Genomic DNA, 17,923 nt, shown 5'->3' on the forward strand with positions numbered 1-17,923 from the left:
TCACCATCATACAAATAAATACAGCACTTTACAGCAAGTGTAACTAATAAGATATCTTCTGATTAACAGAGACATCACTTAGAAGAGATGCTGCTGACTAAGTAAAACACCCTGCTATAGTGTAATCACAGCAAACAACCATTCTGCTGGATGGCTAATCTTACTCAATACTTTTTCAAAATAATCAATGGAAACCACTCGTTTCGAATTACTACTGCGTGTTTTAAGCTCCCACAGAAGACATATTTCTAATTCACTTCAAATAAGCTGTGTTAGCAGTTTCTTACCCAGTATTTGCTAAGGTCTCCTCAGTTGCTGTCTGCTTTTCACCTGCTTCCAGCAAACGATTCAAGGAAGTTATTTCTTTTTCAATTTCAAGAACAGGCATGGAAGGAAAACAGACTTCAAATATTCGTTCCAGACGACATAACAACGTTGTCTATATCAAAGAGAAAGATATTTACATGGACTTTTGTTAACTGTTATTAAGAAAGCTAGTCTGAAATTACAAAATTACAACAGAAAACAATTGGTAGCTGATGCAAAGCTTCACTTACCTCAAGCTATAGAGACACCAGTGAACCACAGGACTTTCTTACCACTAAATACAAGCTGTTAGCTACTGAGAAAGGGTCTTATCCTCTCTACAATGAGCTCTTACAGAAGAGTTCAGAACAGATCTTGCTAGAGTTACTCTTTGTTATAAGTTAGCAAAAAATATAGATGCAAAAAGTATTAAGCTGTATTTACTTAAAATATGCAAAAATCTCAAATTCTATGCACTCTAAGAGTTTTACTAAACACATTTTTGGTACTCAGTGTTACCTGAAATGCAAATTGGAAAACAGATCATTTCATTTAAAGTCGGTGCCTTTCCATCCAAACTTGATACGTAATGGGGATTCAGAAGACAATCTCACTTGTTACAAGAAGTATGTAGTTGAAAGCCTCACAAAATGTAGCTTGAAAATAATGACCAAGAACATTGATAATGCAAAGACTGCATGCTTCCTAAAAATGTGTTAATATCAATCATTTGCATGTAGAATCACTTTTCTCCCAGCAGTTTCCCTTTCCTCGTGTTCACAATTCAGACAGTCGATGCTGAATGCTGCAATCCGGCAGGGCTTAAAAACCAACTTTGTGAATGTTTCTGTCCCAGCCAAATAACTTTAAACGAACAAAAAACAAACCACCCCCAACAGAAAAGCCCATTTAGTTGTATTTCAGCCAAGTAAGAAGCCAGCTAGAAAGCAGCACATGGTTTGCACAATGTACTTGTAAAAGTAGTTGTAACTGTGTCCTGATATCACCATCATTTCAGTGCCTGTTTGGGGGAAGGAAGCTCCAGGATACAAGGAAGACAGAAACTGTTCCCAGTACAAGAAGCATCTCCCCTGCACTTCTCACCATGACAAAAATCTCCCAATAAAAAACACTTTTAAAAGCCCTCTTTTTTTGGCAAGCACAGTAAGCTGCTTTTCTTTTTAAGTTCAGAACTTCAACTTCATTACAGCTGTGTGAACTGACGGCAGATGGAGCACTAAAACAGCACATGTTTTTTTCAGCCCTGTTCTACCAGTTAGAAACAGGTAACCAGTAATGTCTTCAGGACATCATTTAAGAAAAAGTACCAACTGCAACGTATGCTTCTAAAATGAACCCTAAGCCTCTTGTTTAACGTACTTACTTTTAACAGAATAACACGAATCGCTCTTCTAGCTAGGATGCAAGCTTGGCATCTCCCTCTCTTGTTCACTCTCACCTGGAGCTCCTCAACAGGCACTCTGTGATAATCTGCTGCCCTGTATAATGGGCAGCACCCAGCAGCTCCAACGCCCTGCTGCTCTGCTGGGGATGTGGACGAGGAGCAGAGGAGGCAGCAATCCCACGGGCATCCATCCTTCAGCACGTGCCAGCAGAGCTGTGCCTGCAGAGCCCTCCCGTGGACACACAGCATATTCCAGCAGTAGTGCCACATTTGCTAACAGACCTCAGTGAGGTTTCCTCTAACAACTGAACTTCTTTAAGGTTCAGAGATGAGAAGGCTGCAGGAGGAAGTTACGTATTTTGACTAGACCAACCAATACAGCTGGGACACACGTTCAGGCACACAGAACATCAGCTTCACAGTGAGCATCTACAGTATTTCCCATCAGAATTTTTGTTTTTTTTTTTACCTCATCTCGTCTCAAAGCAGCAAACCACTGAGCACATACAGCAGCAAACAATACAGGTGCAAAGATTTAACAATCAGAACATGGTGATTCTTTGTGCTGCAGTAAGATGAGGTCTCAGAAGTCTGTTCTCCCTATCCAGCTCCCTATCCAGCTTTCCACAGAAAGCAGGACAGTTAACTTGCTTACCACCTCATCAGTTTTCGTATCATATACATGTGCATATGCCTGACATACAGGGACAGCCAGCAGATCAGTTATAAGACATCTGCAAAGCATTACACCAAAATGCCACTATTAACATATTATCAAATGATCTGAATTACACAGCATTCCTGACTCATTTTTTTCCCCTCCTCTTCATTATCCCACTGGTATTTTCTGACTGTAGTGAGTCACATTCCACAGTGTAGCACGTTCCTTTTAAGTGTAGTCATGCCTTAATGCCCAGCCACTTTGGCCATACAGTACAAGTCACATTATCTGTTACAATACCCTTAGACTGTTTTGCATTTATTGATCAAAACAAAGACAGTAATTTAGTATAACTAAACATCATTCTGGATTCTATCTCAATGCTTCAGCATACAAAAGCACGCTCTCCTTAAGTTATTCTTTATAACTGTCTGCAATGAGTCAGTTGCTATTCATGCACATGAATGGGTGAAGTTCCTTTCATTTAATAATACAGCAGAGACATATATTCCTAGAGACAGGGAAGAGTCAGAAGAAAGGCACTGTATCATGACAAAAGCAAGGCATCAGGTTTCTTGAAAAGGAGAGACATTTGAGAACACACTAGTGACCAAGAACAGACTTAGATAATGAAAGAACTAAGAGAAAGTCTCCATGAACCAACTCAGAACTCAATCTCAAATTTGAGCTCAAAAATTGTGCCACAATTTCAAGCAGTTTAATTATAGCATTCTCTGCACTTCCCTTCATCTTTTCTAAGTCTCCAGAAGTACTTGGCCCTTACTTATATATAGTAGAGAAGAACTGTTTCCATAGCAAACCAGAATAATTACTTCTATGTGTGCAAATAGACAGAGGGATGGGTGTACGTACGCACGTATCTCCAGCAGTGGCAGTGTCCTTCAAGGAAGTTTTTCTTCTAATTGTTAAGGGAATACTGTGCTGACAGTGCCCAGCTACAGACAGCATTGGCAAGATTTTGAAATTAATTTAAACATTTCTCTTCTACAAACCTCATTCTCTTGTTTGCGTAAAGCAAACTAAGAAAATGTAATTGGTGTCATGGACAGCAGGAACGGGACATTCAGCAAGAAAAATCTTGTAAGAATTCAGTGTACTTTGAGGAAACTTCTAACTTCCAGTACCCACACACCATATCACCAACTAACTCTCCAGATATGCTTTCTTAACTAGGGAAAGAGCACTCTCCCTAGGCTGATATAGTCATAGTCTTGTAAGAAAAAGCTTTCTTGCACTTTCTGAGGTACTGAAATATTTGATACTTGAGAATTCTGCACTGCAGTTTGACAGGAATAATTCTTACAGGCACCTACTAAAGGTGTAAATGAAGGCCAGAGCAGCCATTCTAAAAATTAACTGTGATTCTCCAGTGACAAATATAAAAATCCATAGTTTCTGTGACTGCACAAAAGTTCTTGAGAAATATGTAAGCTATTTGGTAGCCGACACCTGAAACAATCAAAATATCACAGACATAACAAACTTTCAGGTGAAAGCTATAGCCACAGGGTTAGAACTTATCTTCTATGCTGTGTAAACAGAAGAAATAAGATCCAGACCTCTGAGCTGGAAGACCAAAGTACACGGTTTACAGAATTTGTTTTTCCTCTCCAAGACTATGAAACCAATGCATTCCTTAACATACTAAGGCTAACATGGCCACAGAGCAACATAAATCCCCCCCAGCTCTGCACATGAACTCAGCAGTGATAACAGCTGTGCAAAGAGATGCTGCAGCTTACTGTAAAGACAATATATTTGGGTTATGCTACATAAACAGTCAACATGAATCAAAGCTTTCACCACACAACTACTTGAATACTTCTCCAGATGAAGTGTCACATTCATTTCTCTAACGTGAAGGATCTGCTTAGCAAACAGAGCACCTTCACAGAGCAGCAGGAGAAGAGCTGCAGGCATAAAAAGTCCTGAGCCACGAGACGCAAAGTTTACAGAGAACACCAGCTTAACTTCTCACGATTCCAAGGAGGTGGCTGCTCTCTCTCTCCTCCCCTCGAAAAGCACTTACGTTTAAGATAATGCCAGAAATTTCTTACAAGGTAAAAACCAAAGGGAATTATTTTCATTTGTATTTCTATTCATTTATATTATTCATTTATTACTAGATAATTTATAATGGAAATAGAGGTCCTAAGCTAAGATTTACAAGTCAGCATGAGAATGCTACTTAGTTATTCAATCAAGTATATTGCCACAAGAGCTAAACAAACAAACTCACCAACAAAGGAGTAAATTGTTAACTATATTGTAACTATATTGTTATAAGAGTGGCAGTTCTAAGTAACTCCCCAAAAAACATGTTTAATCAGTAACTATAAAGCTCCTCGCCTGGCTACAAAGCTAATGTAAAATTTTAGTGGCCTTGGGAAGAATAAGACTTCTCAGCTCTTTTACTGTTTGATGCAAGAGTTATACACCACAGGGAAGTTAAGTGTAGAAATGTGAATCTGTCTCCTTCCCCTGGCTGAAAGGCCTCTCCCTCAGCTGAGGAATGGAGCAAGCCCTGCATTTTCCATGAATGCAGAAAATGCTTAATGGTTCTCTCACTAGACTGCATAAAACTCACTCCTTATTTCAGTCAGTCCTGCTATTCTGATCCAGTGGCAGCATCATTTTTCAACCAGGCTTGGAGTTGCCCTGAAGTTACTTTTCTCCAAGAGGACGACCCTCCACTCACTGGCCAACACAAAGTAATCTCAACACGACAGCGATCCAAAGTTTGCTTCATCTTGAAGTACATTTGTGGCTTAGTAACTGTACATCACCCACACTGATCAACCTGAAGAGGAAGAGCTCCAGCACACAGGCTCTCAAACCTCACTTAAGGGCCGTTTCCTTTTCTCTCTCTTCTAGATTTGTTAACTCTCAGCTGAATCGGGGAAGACTTTCAGTCTTCCAACGAACCCATTGCTCATCTCCTCCTCCACTAGAAATGTTTGTACTCCTTGAACATAGCTGTGCAGTCGTTTCTCCCACCCCCATGACTACTGTAGGTAAAAACTGTTCTTGTGCTTTGCTTAATCCTATATATACTGTTAACACAGTACTGCAGAATAACCCCCTCAGCTGACTAATGCTCAGCACTATCTCATGCAAGAAGCTGCACTGTGAGCTTTATGTTCCCTGCAAACACATGCTACGTGGTCACATAAAGGAGATTAATGCATAAAGTACAGTATAGGTTTGCTCAAAACTCGTTAGCATCAACCAATTCACCCACAGCTACATCCTAAATCAGTCTTAACAAACTCAATAGCAGGCCTAGACTAAACTCAAGCCTGCAGCTATACTGGAACATACTAATGTTTATCTTCAGCTGAAGAAAAACACTGTGTGAGTAGGTACACAGTAGTATTAAGATGGCTTCAAACAACAGACTGCAATATCTGTGTTCTCCAGCCACAGAAGCTGAAATCTAATGGATTACATATTTCTGTAATTCTAACTAAATGTGATAACCCCATTTGTTCAGAGAGGTGGTGGATGTCCATCCCTGGAGTGTTGAAGGCCATGTTGGATAGGGCGCTGAGCAAACCAATTTAGTACTTGATCTGGCAGCCAGCAACCCTGCCTGTGGCAGGAGAACTGGAACTTGTCTGGAACTCCAACCCAAGCCATTCTATGACCCTATACTATTACTTACCCTACCATTACCTAACGCTATGGAAAAGAGCAGCTCAGCACACTACATACAACACATTTCCAATCATACGGAGGTTTCTGAGAGCCTCTAAGTCCAAAGGCAAAGGAGAAAAGACTAATGATCTCTTTGCCACTAGAAGTTACTACATTAGGTTGTTACTTGTGACCTTTTCCCCTTACTTTCTTCTTTTATTTTCTATATTTTATGAGGAAAAACTAGGTTAATTAGCTGAATTCAAGCAAAGTCTACTTTATTAATTAAACATTATTCAAAATCTACAGTTTTTAAAACAGCTGGACTAACATGAACCTTATTATCAGAAAACACAACATTCTGCTCTATCCTTCATATCCAGCAAAAAAGCCATGCATAAACAGAAAAGAAAATAAGTGGAGACAAACGATGAGGAAACTTCAGCTACTGGTAAACTCTTTTCATTTGCTCTCTGGAAGGATGAACACTGCTGTGTACATCACTTCCACATTTATACAGCAATGTTGCTGATTAAGCATACTTTTCAGTTTTCTGCTTTTGCAAAGGTCTGTCATTCTGTTTATACACTGTTTAGCACTATTACACTACCACACCACAACGAGCCTTTTAGCCTCAGCATTACAGATTAAGTGTATACAGTATCTTGTAAATGATCCCAGTTCACCTGCAGCATATGCCAAAGTTTCAATTTTCACATCTATCTCCAGTATCCAGCACATGCACTATTTCTCTCTCTTAGCAAGCAGTTCAGAATGGCTCTGTTTTGTGGTTTGACCTCAATGACATCTTTTAATCATTAGAAAGAAAAATTAAACTCAGATTTTGATCACTTTTCTATTATTCCTCACTCCAAATACTGGGGCTGCATGTTGGCTCATGTTGACTCAATTCATTCCAATAGCCAGAACACGCAAGGCAGTGTTTCTAGTTCCAAAGTACCAAACTGCAGCTCTTTGGATTAAAATAGAGCATTTAACATAGGCAGATTTGGAAAGGCCTTTTGAAAACCTGAAGAGATCGCAGAACACAAAATGAGCTTTCAAAACATTTAACTATTGCTTTTTAGAGTTAATGCATAAATAATGTAGCAACTAAGATTTGTTGCAAGGCTGAGGTAACTGTTGCATCACTGAAAACTCATCCAGCTCAACTTCCTCTGCAGCTTGCTAGAGCAAGTCAGTAAGCTCTGGGTTGTACTGCCTCACTTGCAGGAAAGACAGAATATCACTTCATAACCAAATAGTCTCTGCTGACTAAAGTATAAATCATACAATAGTCTGGGTTGAAAGAGACTTCAAAGATTATTCTACTTTCAACCCCCCTTCTGTGGGCTGTGTTCTGCCAACCACTAGACCAGGCTGCCCAGAGGAAGAATGAGAAAAATCTTTAGTTGGTTTACAGTCCAACCAAATTCCTGTATGACTTCATGACAGCCCACCCAAGAGCTCCCACTGCAGCTGAGCTTGTTTGTTGCTAACATAGATGTGGGGAAGGGAAAAAAACACTACAGAATCTCTGAAGATTCCTTTTTCATAAGCATCAGCATTCAGAAGTGTTTTCAACTGAAACTCTATCATAAAAGTATGGAAAACTGTAAGAAAAAATAAATGTTGGAAACTTTCTGATTAGTTCTTGAAAGCATGATAGTAGAATAACATTCCCACCCCTTGTCAGATTCAGAACGACTTATTTCAAGTGGAAACAGGAACAAGTTAGATTAATTGTGCACTAATGACACATGCACTCTACAATTTCAATTACAATACAATTACAATAGGTGAATGAACAACAGAGCAGGTAACAATAGGTTTGTGTCTTGAGAACGGGACCTCCTCACTCAGGTAGCCCCCTGCAATGAGGAAAGTTTTGTACAGACACAAGAATCCATCTGCAGGTTCATTTGAGACCCTTTTTTAGTGTCTCAAACTCAATCTGAAATTTGGAGTCTTAGTCACTGAACAAAACAGGAAGCAGGAAGTGCCAGGAGCTGAGACTCATACCTTTTAAAGTGACAAGAACTCAGGGATTAGCCCTAGAAGCTGTTTTACTTGCTTATGTTTGCAAAGCTCTGGCTGTCACAGCCTTCCTTTGAAAACCCATTTTGTCTGTCATTGGTAAGAAACCTAAAGAGAGAGGGCTGTCATCAAGTCTACAGGAGCCTTACAGGGACTTAGCTCATTTTCTCCTGTTGTCAGAGAAGTTTCAAAACTTAGATACTTACTATCACCAGCCCCTTACTGCTGGTGCTGCTACATGTTTCAGAAAGAGAATATATTCTAAACTACTCACCTGGATTGACTTAATTAAAAAGAACCAGAATTTTAAAGCCAAGTTGCCTTAAATTTTGTATAAGGTAGTATTAAATCCTTATAAAAATGTATCTATCAGTGAACAGGCACAGATCTCAAAGACGACTTGTGAAAAGACCTAAGAAGGAATTAATACACATTTAGCAGCTAAGGCAGAAAACCTAGGAGGTAAGAAATGATCCTACTTCACTTCTGGATTCAGCAGCATCTTCAAGAAGTTATCGATTTGCAGTGTTGTGGAGCTCACCATAACTGACATAACAGAGTCTCCCAGGAGTTGGACTATTAGGGACAGAACAGGAGGCCATATTTGATGATCACCTCACTATTTTGAAACAAATAGCAACAGTGCTGGCCTGCAAAGTCAGATGCCTTCTGATCATGCTCTCTAAGCAAATAAGCACAACTATTAAGAAATTGAATCATCATTTTTAATCAGATACTTGCAAACACAGTACAGAAGGGTGCTGAAAAAAAGTTGGGAACTAGTTGCCCCAGCTTTCAGACGCTTATTTTATGTCTGTTTAATGAGAAGGAAACATCAGAGAACTCCCAAAAAAGCCATAAACTATGAAGCAAAGGAAGAGCTATCGCAGACTCTGAAATGCTTATGATGGCTTATTACTTTGATCAGTTTATATAAGGACTGCGTATAATTTTCAGAACAAATGCATACAAATTTCAACAGACCCAGCTCTTTTTTCCTGCAGGAAGTAATAGTGCAGAAGATAAAAGAAGTAAATGCAGCATACTATTACGTGCCAGCCTTTCTCACCAACCAAATTAAAACTCTCCCACAAGACAAATAAGGACTATCCAAACATCTGTTCTCTGCAGAAGCAGGAACCAGGAAGAGCTTTATGCAGAAAAGCAGAATAATTCTGAGCAAGCAAAATCAGAAACACCCTTACCTGAACTGAAGGTGCTGGTTCTTGAGATTGCTTACTGGTAGTTCCCTGGAAAGACACTGAAGCAAAACTGTCAGTCTTGTGCAATACCGGGCCATCACTCCTTGCAGATGTATCTGTCCTATGCGACTGCCACGTCTCTTTTCTGTGATGAGACTCGCCAGCTTGCTCATCTCCAAAGGCAGCCCAAGAACAGCTGTCCTTTTCTTCATCTTCAAAAGCATTCCAATCGGTAGCCTGGTTACAACCTGCTGAACTGAAGTCCGCAAAGTCGTCAGAGTCCTGAAAAGCAAGGCTCTCATCTTGAGATTTTGGCACGGAATCAAAGTCTCCAAATTCACTATCATCGCCATTTTCTACCTCAGTAGTATGCTGGAAGTCTAAGCCAGAAGTTTTACTGGTAGCATCACATTCTAAAGTGTCAGCAGTCTGATTTAGGTTAGCTTGATCCAACTCCACTGGCAGCTGAGAAACAGTACTTATATCCCTGAATTCACCAAATGCATCATTACGTTGGCTAACAAGTGCAGGCTGTTCTGAAGTTCCCTCTAAAGCTGAAGCATTTGTTGATTCTTGAGCATTAATGAAAGCAGAAGACGCACTGCTGACTGAACCAAAATCACCAAAGTCATCATCGTGTGTGATGCAGCAAGCTACAACTTCAGCACTGCTTCCACCATTCTTAACTTCTTCAGAATCGCCCACGTTTTCTCCTTGGAGATCAGTGCTTAAGGTTTCAGCCTCACCAATTTTGATGTCCTCTGTTCCTGAAAAACCATCAAGCTGAGAAAAATCTTTGCCATTTTCCTCATCACGTTGTTTTCTCCTTCCATTGTTTTCTCCATTTTCAGTAGTGCATATTGAACTTCCAGTTGTTTGAAACGTACTAGAAATAGTAAATTGATTACTTTCCAGTGCTGAGGAATCCTGTTCACAGCTAACTTCTGCAGTACAAGTCTCTTCTTCAGTATGAATTGCTCTGTTTATTCTGTTGTTTTCCTGAATGTTCAGAGAGTCTCTTTCACTAAGAACGGTGCATATTGTAGGCCCTGTTCCCCCTACATTGATTGTTTTTCTGTTTGAGAATGTAGCAAAATCTGCAAAACCTTCACCTGAGCTAGGAACTGAGTTCAAACTTAGCTCAGTACTATAGCTGCTAACAGTTTTTAGTCCCTTTGAATCACTGATGTTGTCTAGATCTTCTGTTCCCTGAGGATTTACAGGGTCCAATGCTGCAAATCCATTTGTTAGAATCTCTAGACATGAAAGTTTTTCACCATTACAAGCATCTATTTGCTCATCTTGGCTTTCAACTGTTATATCAGTTCTAACATCAGAAGAAAACCCCTCTGACTTCCCAGTGTTCTCTCTTTGTTCCCCTTTCTTGTTTACGTCTTCTAAACTTACATCAAAAGCAGTACCTGAAGTTCTAAACTTAGATTTTTCTTTGCTGGTACTAGTAGCTAACGCATCAGAAAGTTCCTTAGGAGAAGTAGGAAGCTCTGCAATGCAGTCTTTAACATTTTTAACAGATGTGAAAGTTGCAATGCTAGCTACATTGTCAGAATAATCATGAAGGGGTATAAAATGATTTGTGGGTATAAATTCCTCCTTTGGATGGCTGTAGTCTGCTGCATCAAAATCAGCAAAAGCTACACCAGCAGTGCTCACACCAGAAAATCCTCCAAATTCTCCAAATTCGTCTTCATCATCATCATCAGCTCCATTGTCAAGCGGTGGAGGGGATGAGGAGTACATTCGAATAATATCTGGTTCCATTGTTTAGTTCCAGTCCAAAGTCAATATATTTCTGTAAAAGAAAAAAAAACTGTTGGAATTCTGATGTGGTTTTTTTTTTTTTTTTTTTTTTTTTTTGTTAAATGTTTCACATTTTAGAAGTTCATGTGTAGGTAAATGTCATTCATATTTGACAAGAAAGGAAGATAAGATACCACTATGTAAAATATCTGCAGAATGTTTATGCATAACTTGCAATATTTGAAGATACTGTTTTCCTTCTCTACAAAGAAGCCAAGCAAGGCTTACAACATAAGACAGGCAAAAAAAAAGAGGATGGCAGCCTCAGCTCAAGCCTAGGACAACTATCTTTCAGCAGCAGTTCTACAGGATACATAAAGCACATTATAAAGGTGGTGCCAAGAATTCCTCAGACTCATTTTTAAGCAATTTTCCTGTTTTAGAAGCCACAAGGAAACTACCGAGGATGTTTCAAGACTCTTGTAAACAACTACATGACTGCACTTCTCGGCAGACAGCACTGAAACACCATAACATGAAATATATTTATCTTAAACTGTTGTGCAGTATAATAATGCAACCAAGTTGAGCTTTAATCCACCAGTTGCCAACTTGTTGTCACCAGCAATTCATGAAATAGCCACTTGCCCTGGTCCACTTTCTCCCACACACAGTTGTGCCCTCAGTTGACTGTGTGACAGTAATTAAACTACCTGATGGACAGCCAACAATCACGTACTTAAGACACCTTCAGACAGCAGCTTCAAAGATTCCTAAAGCTATTTCCACAAGCAATGAAACAATGTAGGAACACTGGGAGAAGCTACCATTATAATTGCTAGCTGTGATTTTGACTGTTTAAGTCTCTACCTGTTCATGGATTTCTATCAGGTTCTTTGGATTTCATAACTCCAAGCCAAAGCGTGCTGCCCCCTAACTGCTGCCGCCCGCCTGCTTTTGTCCTACAAACCCCCAGTTGGAAAAAGCCACAATAAGCACCTTCCAAGCCCAGAGCAAAGCTAACTTCTCCAGCAAAGTTTATTCTCCAAAGCAGAATGGAGCAAGATTTCCCATAAAATATTTAAATGCAAAAGGAAAAACAAAGTATGAAAGCATTCCCGTGGCCTAGATAGACAGATGGAGACTCAACATTGCAAACTACTCCAGGCACAGTCAAGATATGAACTGTTTTCCCCCAGCCTCCAAAAAATAGGCTGGACTTATTCCACTATTGCACATGATTAATGACTAAGTAACATCATCTACATATTTCCAGCTGTACACACCACTTAAGTGGTTTATAAGGTAGAGCCCATAGAGGGAGATCTGCAACTGGGTTCTTTCCATTTCAAATGACATTCATATAAATAAATTGCAACAACATACTAAGGAATACCTATAGAAAAATAAGAAAATGAAACAGTTATAAATAGCAAGTAATTGAATTTCTGATTACTAAAGTGCAGACTTCACAGCACTCCTGAAGTGAAAATAAAACAAGAATCCTCAATACCAAAGTATTTGGCCAAGGACTTAGCACAGAACCTAAACAACAGCAAGCCAAGGGCATAACAACAACAAATTAAGCTCTGCAGTTCTTTTCAAGTACAACAAGCCACAGCACTTCAGCCCAACAATTCTGTGCATTTGTCAAGGAGGCCCGATAACTTTAAGGTTATCTATCCTATCTTTGTGTTTTGTCTTCCTTTTTTTTTTTTTTTTTTTTTTTTTTCTCTTAAGTTATAAAACAGCCTGCTTATCAAAACGAAACCAAGAAGTAATTTGTAACATAACATGGAAACTGAAGACTGCAGAGAAGTGTTGTTTGGAATAAAGCTTAAGTTGTCAACAAGCTCCCACATAGGCTTACTCAGCACCAGCTGCTCAACAAGGTATTTGTGAGGAGCTTCACTCACATCTCAGAGGCTCCAGCAGCCAAAAGCACTGTGTTTTACATCAAGCTTTAGCAATTGCTGTTCAGTGTCACACGTGAACATAAAGATCCATTCCAAGATGCCTGTGGAACATGAGTTTGAGTTCACATTGAGATTGCTCTAACCTGCTTACTTCTAAAACTTCTGGGTTTCCCATCCACTAAATACCATAACAGCGTTTATTCTTTGCAACTATCCAAGCAGTCATTCCCTCTTTACTTCCACATTTCCAAACCGCAGTGCAGTCAGTCATTAGCCCCAAGATTAAACACCCAGTGTACCCAGACTACGACTGTATCCTGAATATTTTACTGCAGAGGAAGAGCTGTCAGTTACACACAAAGAAATGTCCTGGGCAGTGGAAGTGCTGACTGTTCTATTGTAGGCAAAAGATGTGGGGGTTTACCAGCTGTACTCATCTCAAGGCACCAGATTTTGGGGAAAATGCTCTTCAGGGCTGCAGGGGACACAGTGCACCAGCACTGCATTGGGAGCTTGCAACTCCTGGGGTCACAAATCAGTAGCTCTTCAGTAACACAATGACAATAACAGGAAGGGACAGAAAATGGCGTCCATCTGGAATGGAATTCCCTCATCCCAATTCCTGCCACTGGTCCTGGAAAAAGGAGGGTTTGGGTTTTTTTTTTAAACTAAAAAAAGTAGATTGATTTGGTTATATACACACACAAGTGTATAGGAATATGTGAAATCATCTTTCATAACTCTCAGCTAGCAAGCATCCAGCTTAATCTCAGTAGAAATTCATTATCAAACCTCCTGGAATTTAACAAGAGTATTTACAGTTATTTGGAAAACTCAGTTGACATAGCATTTATTATTCTACACAAAGCTGAAGACACTACAAAAGCAGGAAAACACTTACTGAAATGAAAAAAATCCTCAATGTTATTCCAGGGATGGTGCTGATGAGATATAAACCAAAAGAAAAAGGAGCTGGAAGAGAAGCAGAGAAGCCACGAAATGGTTGAAATAAAGGAAGGTGAAAATAACAGTTCTGTCAAACAAACAAACAGAGAGAAGAAAAAAAAGAAAAACAAAAAAAAGAAATCTGCTTCTGAGCTCCATGTCCAAGACCAATTAGTGTCACTAAAGCTAATGCAGCCTCACCACTAAATTTTATCACATCGTCACGTGTCTTATTTTTTATTAGGCAGATTCACCAGCCCTCCAAAAGACATCTCTAAAGCTTTTTGTTAAGATAGAACAGATTTTAAAACAGAAGATGAGTGTTCTACAGACCACTGATTTATACTGGAAATAAAGATTTATGTGTGCAACTAAATCCACAGGAATGTAAGCAGAAACCCAAACAAAATCTCTAGATGTTTCAATTACTCTCAAACAGGTAGTCTATAAAAGATAACGTGTTTTAAAAGGTCAGATGCTTGTGTTAACACAAGCTGAAGTTAGAAAGACAACTCACTTGATTTAGAAACCAGATTCCTGAAGTCTGCAAGACCCAATGTTGAAGTTTTCAGTGTGGTAGGAGCAATAAAGACCAAGTATCATACACATTAAAGAACTCCAAATGGATACAATCCCAGACTTTCCTTCATTTGAAGTAGTTTTAGAATAACCAAATCACACAAGCAGTTACATCTAAGTAAAAAGGACATAAATCCAGGCAGGCCAGCTTTCCCAGTCCCAGAGCTCTTACTTTTACTGATGAGAAGTCACAAGTAGGGCAGGAGAAAGTACACAATACAAATAGGAATTTGCTTCCAGCTACCAAACACACGCATTTAGAGCTCATAGACAGTGATGCCAACGTACAGTTTTGTTGGTTCAGTAATAAAACAAATTCACATTGTATTGTCATGGATTAAAGATCTCAGAAATCTCCGAAGAGACCTGGTTCAGCTGCAGTTCATCTGCTTAGCTAAGAGATGTCAGTAGCTCAGCGGCCAACCCAGATTACTGTAGCTTGATGTATAGGAATTAGATGGGCAAGATGCTGAGAAACCTCCTAAATTATGCATAAAAAGGTTGGCCGATATCTTCCCCCCTTCCCTCCCACTTAAATAGCACCAATCATAACCCAAGGCTAAAGGATGTACAGGATGAAGCCTGGACAACTGAAGCTTAAAGTCGTATCATAACACAGTGAGTCAGAGACCTTGAAAAACTACTTTGGAGCTTACCCATTAAAAAGAGAAGGTATCACAATTTGTATCAATGTAAGTTTACTTTTTTTTTTTTTTTCCTTCTTCTTCTTCTAAAGCCTTTTTACATTTATAGGCATATACAAGTTGCTTGTCACTTGTGTTATTTGAAATATCACGGTCAATTCTGTGTTAGTTACTGCTTCACCATCTGACATCACAAGTTCTCATGCCTGTACTGGAACTAATTCCATGCATTATCTGTTGTAACAACTCTACCCATGTTCTTTTGTTGATGGTTTACTTTATTACTCTGTTCACCTCACCTAGACATAAATCATAAAAGAGTTCAGAAAATCCTTAAGGAAGAGGATAAACTTTAAGAAAAAACAAAAAAAAAAAAAACAAAAAAACATGTCAACATTCAGGAAACAAAATGAGTAACATGGGGGCAACAAGCACCACCACTGACAGGAATTTACCTACAAGACATAGAAAGTTAAGAAGTTAAAATGACAAAAAAAAAAAAAAAAGTAGGAAAAGAAGAGCAATACCAGGGGAAAGCACAGCTGAGGTGACCTGGGGCTGAAGCAGACTGCCAGAGGCCAATTAAACTTGCAGGAAGACTTCCGATCACCCAAACATTTTCCCTTCTGCACCTTCTGCCACATAGAAGACAATTCCTTCAATTTTTCATTTCAAAGCACTTTGAAAACATCACGGGCATCATTTACACAACAGCAGTCTCATTGCACAGCACTCTGCTCCACACATTTGAGGAGCAGTTGCCAAAACAGGATCTGCAAGGAGTGTTAATGTTAATGTTAAACCATCAAAGCTCTGAGATTTTCAAATCCACATCCTCTGTTAGTTCAATCAGTTTAACCCCTATGAACCAAATGATCAACCACTTGCATGGCCTTGCTTATCAAATGCTTTTTGAAAGCCATCTCCTTGCCATGATGCTGCAGATGCATTCTAAAAGTTCATGTTCAAGAGTCTGTATGAATCTGTATTATGCACGAGCATAAGGTTACGTTGATACAATTTAATTGATGTTTACTGCACCTGAACAACTATCAAACTACATGCTTATCAGAAGGAAGAAGAGTCAGACCAGTCTTCCCCCGCCCTCGGGCTGACTAATTACTGATGATTTTTTTTATATGGGGGTATACTCCCAATTCTCCACACAACATAAAAAAAACAGCACAGGAATTCTTAGCCTTCATGTAGTTTCCTTCAGAAAGGATTTAATTATGATCCCCTTTCTTGACTTTCTAAAGTGTTCCACCCACCAACCACAGACTGATGAATCCAATTCATCACCATTCACCGAAACATTAACTTGGTGATAAACCATAGGTCTCATAGAACAATGACTTTGTTCCTTAATTCCCTATGTTAATCCCTGCTTTGTCTGGCATCTCAATTGAGGGCTAAAAGCTGGAACTGTGGCTTCATCTTTTGTAGTGCAGAACTCTGCACCCAACTTAGACCTCTATCAGTGGTGCTGCTAGGCTGTAGCATTTTGTAAAACCAGTATTTCAAGTGATTAACCCGTTCACTTGCAAAAGTGTTTTACTCAAGAAGCAGAATTTGAAACAATGACAACAATCCCAACGACTGTGACACATTATTTTCTCCATATTTCTGAGGGAACTGGCTCCCAGATCTGAAAGTCAGCTAAGTAGTTAATGTGCACTTCAGTATTTACCTGGATGGATACACCAACTTTTCCAACATGCGACATAGTAAGGATTATCCTTTGAGGGAAATTGGAACAGCTTTTATCTACACATAAGAGAGCAGCTATATTTCTCCTGTTTGTAACATGCAACAATCCAGATTTTAGCCAGCAGACCCCACAGACAGAAGCAAAGAATCAGAACACATCCAGCTGTTCCTGTTTAGATGGGATTCATTTACTCCCAGTCAGTGTTGACAAGTGTCAGCAAGTTTCTCTGAATCATACAGTTTACATTCTTGGAGTGATAATGGATTGCCATCAATTTCTCATGCCATACTTTGCCCAACATCATAAAGAATCGTCTTCTCCATTTTCTGTTATCTTTTACTTTGTACCAAGAAACAAACAAAAAAAACCCACCCACCTGCTTGGAAACACAACTCCTTAATTTTATGTGTTTCTTCATATTTTGAGAACTCATTATGAAGCAATTTCACAAGTTTTAGCATTTCACTGTTAGAGTCATGCTGTCAATGTAATTTATCAATATACTTATAATGGCATATCAATATTTTATTTTAAAGAAAAGACAACACTAATCAATTTGGTCAGATTAATTTCTGTTACAGCAGCTCTTGGTTTAAAACCAAGGACATAAGCATTTCAGCACGTAATTTGACTTAATTTAAAACAATGCAATAGAAGGGAGAAAAGAGAACTCTGTAAAGCTGAAAAAGATTACAGTAGTAGTTGATCTAAGCTTTGATAGTGCTTGGATTTATAAGAAGAAAATTCACACGCTGCTTTTACCTCAAGTCATTAATTCGGTTTTCAAAATGCTGTCAAACCAGGGTATCCCATTATTTTCTTGTAGGAAATAGGGAACAATATCTGCTTCCCTCACACTGAGCCACATCACTGTTCATTACCTTTCTGTAGATTAATAGAGAGTCTAACAAAGAAACAGCAGCAAAAAGCACAACGTAATTACACTACACCAAAGCAGGTTTAAATAGCTCATTGTCTGTGTACTTTCTAAGGCAAAATTTGAAATAGCATGTTTGGTTCTTTTATAGAACCAAAAAAAAAAAAAAAAAAAAAAAAAGAAAAAAAAAAAAGAAAAAGAGAGACCACAAAGAATATTGCTAAG

The 17,923-nt window shown here is 39.0% G+C and overlaps 1 protein-coding gene across 1 annotated transcript in view; it reads right to left on the reverse strand.

The window, feature by feature from the left end:
• AFTPH (aftiphilin) overlaps positions 1-11,047 on the reverse strand; it is a gene marked incomplete at both ends in the record, with an annotated part of 31,172 nt that extends 20,125 nt beyond the window's left edge. Inside the window, 2 exons of the mRNA XM_079532831.1 lie at positions 288-439; positions 9,272-11,047. Coding sequence (XP_079388957.1) covers positions 288-439; positions 9,272-11,047 — 1,928 coding nt within the window. The remainder of the gene's footprint in view (positions 1-287; positions 440-9,271) is intronic.
• Positions 11,048-17,923: the final 6,876 nt, after the last annotated feature.

This window comes from Tetrao urogallus, assembly GCF_951394365.1.
Source record: "Tetrao urogallus genome assembly, chromosome: 2".
Taxonomy (NCBI): domain Eukaryota; kingdom Metazoa; phylum Chordata; class Aves; order Galliformes; family Phasianidae; genus Tetrao; species Tetrao urogallus.